Consider the following 10,000-nt stretch of genomic DNA (forward strand, 5'->3'; position numbering starts at 1 on the left):
GATGATACTTTACATGTCCATTCAAAGTCTTCAAATTCAGAATCAATCTATGGCCCCCATTTTTCTTGGAGCGTACAAATATTGTAGAAACATATGCACCACGACAATGTGTGGTTTCTGAAATAACACCTTTAATCAGTAATTTGCCAATTTCTGTATCAATGACCTCCTGTTCTTGACGTGTGAAGTTTATTTCTTTCGGTGGCATACACTGATGTGGCTCTCCATTCTCAAACTCAATTTTGTGTTTCACACTATTAAGTATGAACGGATCTGAGGTTATGCATTGCCACTGAGAGGCAAATTGCTTCTTTCGACCACCTATAATGTCAACAGATTTCTCTGACCTATTTCTTACCTCAACATCAATGTTATTAGAAATCGGCGTCACGTTGACCTCCCCTCCTTCTTTCTCTTGAAAGTCGGAGGATGTTTGTGGTCGTTTTTCCACAAGCCCAAAAAAGAAAAGGCTTCCTGTATTAAATGCTGGTATCTTGGGCGTCCACGGCCATGAGCATAAAAATTGTGCCTGCGATAGTCAGGCTTAGCCGTTGATCTTCCAGTGTGCGTAGACAGTAGAGAGCTTAAGCACGCGCGTTTTTGAGAGGCGGACGGCAACCGCGAAGAGAAATTTTCGCTTGCCAGGGCAGTGGTGTCTCCCAGATTTTTATACTAATCATCTCTAAAGGGGAAAAGATCAAGCAATTTAAATGTGATTGTGTGTAAACAAATTAAAAGGAACCTCCCGACGTATACCTCCACAGAAAATAACTGTTACAGTCAAATAAATCTAAAATATTTTCAAAGATAGTGTTTGTATCCGAAAGAAATAAGTTTTGGAATTACCTATTTTTGTTTTCAAATTTTGCGGACGCCGCCATCTTGAAAAACTGTAACGTATTACGGTTGCCCTATTGTTATTGGGCAAAAGTTCTTAGTGTAAGAACAATTGGGCAACGACGCCCCCGAAATTTAAAACTGAAAATAAGCGATTTTAAAATTAACTTTTCCTGATATAAACACTTTTTTAAGAACAAGTTTGTTTGTAAACTTAATTTCCTTTGTTTTAAACTTATTCTGTAGTAAGAGTGGAGGATCCCCTTAAAGACCGGGACACACTAGGCGATAAGTCGCTTGCAACACGTCGCTGGCTAAGGGGACAAACTAGTCATACGATCACTGCGTGTGCACCGAACAGGCGTCGTGTGGCAGCGACTTGTTTTGCAAGTAGTACACACGGAGCGATTTGTCGCAGAGACCTGTCGATGCGACTTGTCGCCTGGTGTGTCTCGGTCTTAAAAATGGTGACGTGTTCTCTATGTCTATTCTCTGTAACAACTCGAGCGTACTTGTCTTTACAGCGAATTATCATCTCCATAGACCATCCAATATTTCAATAATATAAGTGATGTATATAAAGATAAACGTTGGTCTTTCATGTACCCTTCAACGGTCATCATTTCTGTGGAAAAAAAATTTGGACTGGTCTCTTTGGTAAATTGCATCTTGGATTTCTTTCCAGAAATACACTTGGACAAGAAAACAACAACGAAAATTTTTAATACAGATCCAAAATAAAGCTATAAGCTGGCTACCTTTAAATATCCAGTTGGTATGAAAGATGCACGCCCGATTGTGACATCCAACAAAAAGGGTCCTAGCATTTGCTACGCATTTCCAACAATAAGGGAAGTGGTAAGGTTAGCGTAGCTGGACCCGTAGTAAGTGTCTTAAGCTCCTTTAACTTCCTAAAATCCCCTACCTTTCCCCTATACCGACATTGCCCCTCCCACATCTCCCACGGTTAAAGGCTAAAAGGGTGTCTCGACAGAAATACCATTTCGTTTAGTATAACTAGTAGACGCCCCCTCGAATATATAAAACGTCCCGCTGATTTATTTTGTTTTTGAAACGGTAGAAGGTATATTATGCACGTTACAATTTTTTCGTTTAATATCAACTCCGCGCTATTGCCTCATGCAACATTCAAATTTTTTTGAACATGCTTTCCTTGTTTTATCTTAACAAAGTCTTGGGAAGTATCATACACTGTTTTGTACACTGGTTGTTGCCTTCAATGATTTGGTTTTGTCTAAAGAAGCCGAGACTGAGGGCCTGGACAAACGGGAAATGTTTGGCGTTTAAACAATATTAAACATTGTTTGCATCAGGTGACCATGAACATGCTGATGTTGAAGTGAGTTAAACGGTGAAAACATGTTTGATCTAACTCAGATCAAAGAACTATGGGTCACAAATACGTAAAAACATGTGGGATACAAGCGGCTGAGCAAGCGTGGTACGCATACACGTGCCAAACATGTTTGATGCTGCTAGCCAAACGAACAAAACTTCGCCCATCAAACACGAGAACAAGAGAAATGTTTTAAGTTGTCTGATCGAATGTTTGATGGCAAACCACGATCAAACAGCACCAAACAAGGTGGCCAAACGGTAAAATGTTTGGTCACCAAACAATGTTTAATGTTGTTTAAACCCCAAACATAAAGCATTTCAACTACTGCCCTTATAGAGCATCAAACATCCCGACCGGAAGTCCTAGGTCCAACTCGGACGGTATCAACTCTCGAGGTATTTGAATAAACAAAGGAGAGTTTTCAAAGGTTCCCTAACCAATTAAACTTGCTCCATGCCTGTTTGTTTTTAGATGCATCGTCTCCATTGCGGCTGCCTTAATGATAGCCCTTTTTCGGTAAAATTCAGCTTGAAAGAGAGGTTTGGAGGACAAAGACAAGGGAAAGTAGATGATATGGAAATACTTTTCACATTCACTCCAACGTGCTTCTATTGTTTTTGTCCTCACTGCCTCAATATTAAGCTAAATATTGATATTTTGAAAATGGCCTATTTCTCCCACACTTCCTCCTCCTTCCTTGCTTGTAAGAGAAGTCGAATGCTTTACGAAACCATTCACGGACTACTACATATGATTTTCTCGCCGCCATACGGACACCTTGACGTGGGAGTGATGGTCTTTCCTCTAACCATTCTGTTTCTCCTATACTTTTTTTTTTGTTTCATTCAGAGTTACTACAAAGCGGTTCCCAGCTCTCCGTTTTGAGGGGTACATGTGAGGAGAACTGTTTCCGCTTTCGTTTCGTTCCAATCATTGGTATTTCCTCTTGAATCACTGCTATTACTCAGCGCTCCATTTACAGAAGTCTCACTGCTTATGCACATCGTACAGCCTCCGATATTTCTGGTTACGATTGGTCTCCCTTTCTCTTTCCTCACTTGATCTTTCCTTTTGCTAGCTTTGATATTCAGAACGCAATCTATCCACGACCGGAAGTAGTTCTTAAAGCCCTCTCTAAACTGTTCATTAACGGCGTTATAAATGAGGGGATTGGAAGCGCTGTTGGCGTAGACACAAATCTGACAAAGTGCCAAGATATCATCGGCGTGTTTTGCTTTTCCTATGAATAAAGTTAAATATATGCAAAGAAAAAAAACGGCTAAGTTTCACAAAAGCTTAATTAACAGAGGCGTATATTAGCGGCGCAAATTTTCTATATCTCATGCCCAGTATCTTACCGTGGGCTTTGATATCCAAACCAAAGTCCTGAGAACCAGCCCTTTTCTGCACCCTCAAGTAAATAGGCGATTTCCGAGTTCATGTCTGCCTCCTCTTCAAAGCGAGTCTAAGTGCGAAGTTTTTGTGATGGTAATTAGTTCTACTTTACATATGAATGAAACCTAATTTTCATAACTAAAACTTCGCACTTAGACTCGCCTTGAAGAGAAGGTAGACATGAACTCGGAAATGGCCTATTAAGGTATGGGCCTTGAGCTGGACCCAAATTATTGCATAAAAAAGTAAGGGGGTGGTCTAACTTTTGAAAGTTTAGTAATAACAACCTAAGACTTTCGCAGACTAATAACGTAACAACAGTTTTTCTATTGATGCGGATTACGTATGCAAATGAGGTCACGTGACTTGTTACGGCCAGAAAACTCAAAATAAAAAACACAGGGTCCAGAGGAGATATGTTTGTCTTTAGAACATCAAAACCCGTCGAAAACATCTGAAATAATGGGTTATTTTGATCGCGTTGACGATCGCGTTACAGTTTCGTTACACATTCTGTATACCGCAAACCAAGAGACTGAGGGCTCGCAAGATCGGCTTACAGTATATAAAATACGGAAAGGGAGGAAACTAATTTGGGGCCGATTTTCGAATCCCTGAAACTCAGATGGAATTAAATTAAATTGCCTGATTTTACTAACGTGATCTAGAATTGGTATGTATTTGCCAAATACTGAAGGAAAACGGCATAAGAAAGCGTTCAAATTCATTTTCGGCGACCAAAATTTACGGCTTCGAGAGAGAGGTTTCGTTCGGTGTGCACCGCAACATATGGTGACGGAAATGACGCGATAAAGTAAATGTGCGCAAGATCGGAAGTAATTTTAAGATGCCCCAAGTTCGAAAACACCAACGGTTTCTTTTGCAACTTTTCGACTGTTGACGTGTACAAAAATGTCCAGTCTTTAAAGATCTTTACTTCAGTTAAAACTCGGCTGCCTTCGCATAGATCTTGTGACTGGACTTTTATCCACTCAAAGAAATCGTCGCTAGAGCTAGATAAAAGCTAATCGAATTCTTTTGTGAAAGCTGGCAAGTCTTCCCATTTAACACGGTCTTCTTCCAATCTTGAGGTTTTTGAAAGTGGGTACTGCCATACTCGGCCACCGTTAACTCTTCGCTGGACTCTACTCGCCTGTGGAAAGGCCTCCTTTAAAATAATCCCCAGTTCTTTGACTTGCAATGGAAAATTTTCCTTTTCGGAGCTGTTATTTACAGAGTCGTCGAGTATTTCTTGTACAGAAATAAAGTTTTGTTCGTCTCTTCGATAATTCATTGAAAGCCTGCAGGTAAAATAGTCAATTCACTTCCGTCACCAAGTGCTGCGGTTCACATCGAACGAAGTCACGTGGTACAAGTTTCCTCCCTTTCCGTATTTTATATACTGTAAGCCGATCTTGCGAGCCCTCAGTCTCTTGGTTTGCGGTATACAGAATGTGTAACGAAACTGTAACGCGATCGTCAACGCGATCAAAATAACCCATTATTTCAGATGTTTTCGACGGGTTTTGATGTTCTAAAGACAAACATATCTCCTCTGGACCCTGTGTAGAAAACGGCAACAGTTTATGCTAAAATTTATTTTACTTCCCTACTATTAGATTAGTCAAAATGGTAAACGAACTGTGCTTGGCCTTTGATAAATATGTCTTTAGTTTTGGAAATATATACACGGCATTTTGTACCAGTGCCCAGTCCCCTGTGAAAAAGGATTTCTTTTTTCGGACATTTATTTCATATTATCTTGAAATGTTCCAGCACAAAAAATAATGATGTGCTCAATAGTGTTAACATCATAAATGTAATTCTAGCCACCAGAAAGCTACTTTTACAAGTCTTTTAAAATGACGCAAGAGAAAACACAAATTTCTCATAACCCGCTTTGTTTTTTCTCCTTGCATATCATTTTCTCCTTAGTATTGAAATCCTGACCTCAAATATTCCTCTTTTGCGCGTGGCTGAAGAGGAGAAGAGATCGTACGCTGATAGATCCATTCTGGTATTGTAACCAGATCGTTTGTCTAGCTATGATTGGACAGGAGTTCCTGGATTGGATAAATACACTCTGTTGTGGATTAAGCACGGACTTCTTATAAGAACCACAGCTAGTTCCCTGTGATATTGGGCGTTTGAGAAGCATTGGAAATGATCCAAAAGGTGTGATGAACTTACCTCCATTGCCAAAATCAATCCATAGAAAGACTATGTGATTTGGGAGCATGAGTAGAGCAAAGACGATGACAACAACCGTAAGAATCTTCATAACTTTATAAGCCTCTTTTTCTTGATCGCGCTGAAGAGTATCGTTTGAGTAGTGGCATTTGTCTCGCCGCAAATCCCTGCCAATTCTGCACAAGGAAACAACATTATAGTCAGTTTAACCACACGGAAAGTGAATTGAGCTATCGAGCAAGTTAGCGTGCTCTCCGCTTCAGTAATCTGAAAGTAACAATAAATAGACCTTTAAATTTAATTATACGAAACATAACAAAATGAAAATTGCAACTAGCAGGAGATAACGAATTAGCTATTTCCAAAGCGTGGTTAATTTAAGTTGAGTCCGCAATCATCAAACTGAAAAAAATCCAGCCAGTTGTCAAAGCGGCATACAAACCCGCGGGAAGACCCGCCTGCAAATCCAACGCTTCAACCAATGGCCATCACTTTTGATCCTTTTTCCTTGGCCAGAAAGACTTCGAAAGCAAACATAAATCAACAAAGTTAATTTGAACCCGTTTCGACCTACCGTCCAATGCTGGCTTGGCCCAGTCACAGAGAAATCTCTCGACCGCTTTGGTTTTGTCTTAGTAGGCGTAAATGTCGCGCCAAATAGCAGTCAGAGGTAAGAGCAAAAGAAAGTCATGTGACTTGCAGCCACTCGTTCTCCCGCCCTTGGCGCTGGCTGCTATGATTTTCTTTGCATTATGATTGGTGTATTTAAATTTTTCTTTGTCCGTTGTGATTATTCAAAGCAATTTCTGCCGATTTCAAGGCAGTCAGTTACAAGCAACCGTGGGTTGGGAGTGAAAGGAGAACTCGCTGGTTCACGTCCCTCGTCCTCGCTTTAATTAGACATTTTTTCTTGCCATTACCTTATATAAGACAATCCAATGATTGACAATGGAACCACATACTGAAGAAGGAATATTGAAATTGTATAGGCGCCAGCTTTGAGTCCTTTGGCGTGAAATGTTTCAATACATCTTTCGTTGTCTTTGTCTAACTCCAACACTGCAATGTAAGGTGACACAAGAGCCAGGGCGAAGACCCATATAACACCGATCACTTTTTTGGCGTCACGTGTCGTGAGCTGCGGTCGTAAAGGGTACACCACTGCCATAAACCTGGAATGAATGTAGTAAAACCTCGCGAGTAAGAACCTATTTTTTAAGAACCTTTTAGCCTAAAATTTGTTAGTTAGACCCCCTCTAAATACCAACCTGTTGACCCTAAAATTTGAAAAAGGTTCTTATTTTCAAAATCTAAAAAATTATGCAGTTTGGCAAATAAGGTTAATGGATTGATGTTCTGAAGATTCGTGTGATCTTTTCGATTTTACTTCTTATAGTCATTTTTATGTGATTTTTTATATAAGGGATAGGGAAAATCTGGATCAGTGCAGCATAGGGTTAAAGGCCGAATACCACTAAATCCTGCCATGCATCTCCAACGTGATTTTTTTCCTTCAGAAAATAAGAACCTATGTAAGAACCTAGATAGCCTAAATTTCTGTTAATAACCATTCGTGTAAGAACCTGTTAAAATGGAATGTTCTTACTCGCGGGGATTTACTGTATAAACAGTCATTTCTGCTGGTGAGATCTTGTAGGTGGTTCATGACTTTACTTCAAGTAATGAAGAATAATAGGAGCAAATTTGGCGCAGCCATGCTGAGCTGAAAGCTTTTGCTTTTCAACAATAAGTACCGGGGTCGATTCGCAGACAGTTTGTTTGTTGTCTTCCTTCTTCGTGAGGTCGTTTTCGCTGGGTCCTCGAGTTTCCCCCTCTCATCAAAATTTGGATTTTCCCCACCATATATGCCTTTTTTTTTGTCCACTCAAATTATGAGAGTTGATTTCTTTCAACCACAGCAGAAGAAATTATTTAATCAAAAATTGAGTGGCGTTGGAGTGCCGTGCGGTCCTGTGGTTAGGACACTTGCCTTGTGATCCGGAGTTCCCGGGTTCAAGACTCATTGTAACCACTCAATGAATTTGCTCCTGATGGTCCAGCTGCACTTGTAAATAGCCAACTTTTTTGCCTCCAGCCGGTTGGGATTCTTAACAGTTGTTGTTGTTGTTGTTGTTGTTCTGTTCTGTCGTTTTATTGATTGTGTTTCATTGGCCCTAAAAAGCCCCTGTAGGGTGTGGTCAATTAAGTACCATAGAATTCCGAAAGTAACGGCCCCCGTTACTTTCGTATTTAACAGGCTTAATTTAAGGGGACGCTACTTTAAGGGGACGCTACTTCCGTGTGGCCGTTAATTTCGGATAGCTGGTGTTATGTGCGAGTATTTTCCAATGTCCATTACTAACTTAGCTGCAGCGTTCGGCACACGCTGGTGCTCAGCGATATGTGAGCGAGGGAGAGCGTACAAAAGGGCGTTACAGTAGTCTAGGCGACTAGTTGTAAAAACATGTATGAGCGTCAACAGAGATTCCCTCGATAAGTATTTCTTCATGCGTCTAATATTATGCAAATGATCAAATGCTGCATGACATGCCTTAGTTACATGAATAGCCATAGTTAACTTATTGCCAAACCACGAGCCCAAATTCCTTACATATAAGACCGGATTAACTATGTTAAACTCCACCACAGTGACACTGCATTCATCAATTTTGCCAATTATGGTTATAATAAATTAAGGGTGACGTCGTCGATACCTTTGTTTCACCAAGAAAAAGTGAGAGTTACGAAAAGGGAGAAAATCACTTCGGTCTCAGGGATATGACAATACCAGTGAAGTTATTTTTGGATTGGATAAAGTGGAAGTCAATGCAGATGATTTTCCATTCGGATAATCAATTCTCGTCCAATTTATTCATATGGGATGAACGATATGAAAGAAACAGAAGGTTTTTTTTAACTTTTATGAAAAGTTGTGTTTGCAAATGGACGGTAATGCGGTTCATTGGTTCAGGCAATCGATTTCCAATCCTAACCCTGTTTCGTTGAGTCTCTCTTTCCAATTGTTCACAGTTTTAAGGAAGGGGCCCGTTTCTCGAAAGTCCCGAAAACGTTTCGGGTCCGAAACTACTAACCGCTTGTTTTGGAAAGCCTATCTTTTAATATGCCTTTAGGGTAACAAAAAGGAAAAGAACTGTGAAGTTTGACGACTTAAATCCTCTCCGTTCTTAAGATGAAAAAGGAATTGTGACTCCCGAAAATGGCCCGTAAAGTTTTGGGACTTTCCAGAAACGGGGCCCCAGGTCTACGCAAGTGAACCCCAAATTAGCCCCTCCTTCAGGATAAAGTAAGCTGGAAGGAGCTTTTTTAAGATCTATCAATAGCGATGAAAGGCAGAAAAACACCTATTTCGAATGAAGCCCCCAAGCCCTTATTTTAGCTGGAAGCTGTAGCAGTTTGAGATATATAAGGAAAATATCGGATATTTTCAATTGGTTTCGCTCTTGGCTGTTTGGCCGGAATGATGTTTTTGTCAATGACCTGAAATTATATTTGATATGGAAAAAATGTAGAATATTTATCTTATAGGCATTATGCAAAAGATATGTTGCGATTAACTAGAACGTGTTTTCCTGTTCATTGTTTGTAATTTATCATTGAGCTTTCCACGAATAAGTAAACAGAAAAAATATCAGATTAAAGGAGGAAGTACTGTGTGAAAAAGGCATCTGTTGAAGGAGAGATAAAGATGAGCACAGATCATTTTTACACGTTCTTCCACAAATCTTTCAGTGCTTACAAGAATACATTGGCAATGGACTCTTTAATTGGCGCTTACTGAGTCATACGTTGAAAAGTTTTGTCTTTAAAAAATTAAGCTAACTTCCTGAAATGCTGGTACCATTCTTCACCATTCAAATCGTTTTGTTACTGATAGTATTCTGAAGGGAGATGTGCTTCGCCTTTAAGCCCATTAAGTATGGCACTATAGTCGAGTTTTCTACTCCATCGCCTAATTGATAACAGATCTCAAATTGCAGTATATTTGTCGACAATTACAAAGTTTAATGACTCATACGCAGTCATTGGGCAACTTATAAAATATCATTTTCCAGTTTGACTTTGTAGTTTGTTGAAGTTATTTCTCAATTATAAGGCACTAAGGAGCCTTCATTAATTCGTTTGGTTAGTCATGCAGTATTCAATGAACAGCGTAAAGAAGATATCCTTATTGCATCGCTGAACTCTTCCACCAGTTCA

General features: G+C 39.8%; 1 protein-coding gene across 15 annotated transcripts in view; it reads right to left on the minus strand.

Moving 5' to 3' along the window:
• Positions 1-1,368: 1,368 nt before the first annotated feature.
• Positions 1,369-10,000, minus strand: part of LOC137985025 (galanin receptor type 1-like) — a 79,237-nt gene continuing 70,605 nt past the window's right edge. For 13 of the 15 annotated variants that reach the window (XM_068832442.1, XM_068832437.1, XM_068832441.1 and 10 more), the window contains 3 exons: positions 6,703-6,954; positions 5,783-5,958; positions 1,460-3,437 (listed from right to left, as the gene is read on the minus strand). In XM_068832442.1, the coding sequence (XP_068688543.1) occupies positions 3,052-3,437; positions 5,783-5,958; positions 6,703-6,954 (814 nt within the window). In that variant the 3' untranslated portion in view covers positions 1,460-3,051. Of the gene's footprint in view, positions 3,438-5,782; positions 5,959-6,702; positions 6,955-10,000 lie in introns of all 15 variants that reach the window. The other 2 variants (XM_068832435.1, XM_068832436.1) reach the window with 2 other exon arrangements.

Source organism: Montipora foliosa, chromosome 14 (genome assembly GCF_036669935.1).
Source record: "Montipora foliosa isolate CH-2021 chromosome 14, ASM3666993v2, whole genome shotgun sequence".
Lineage (NCBI taxonomy): Eukaryota > Metazoa > Cnidaria > Anthozoa > Scleractinia > Acroporidae > Montipora > Montipora foliosa.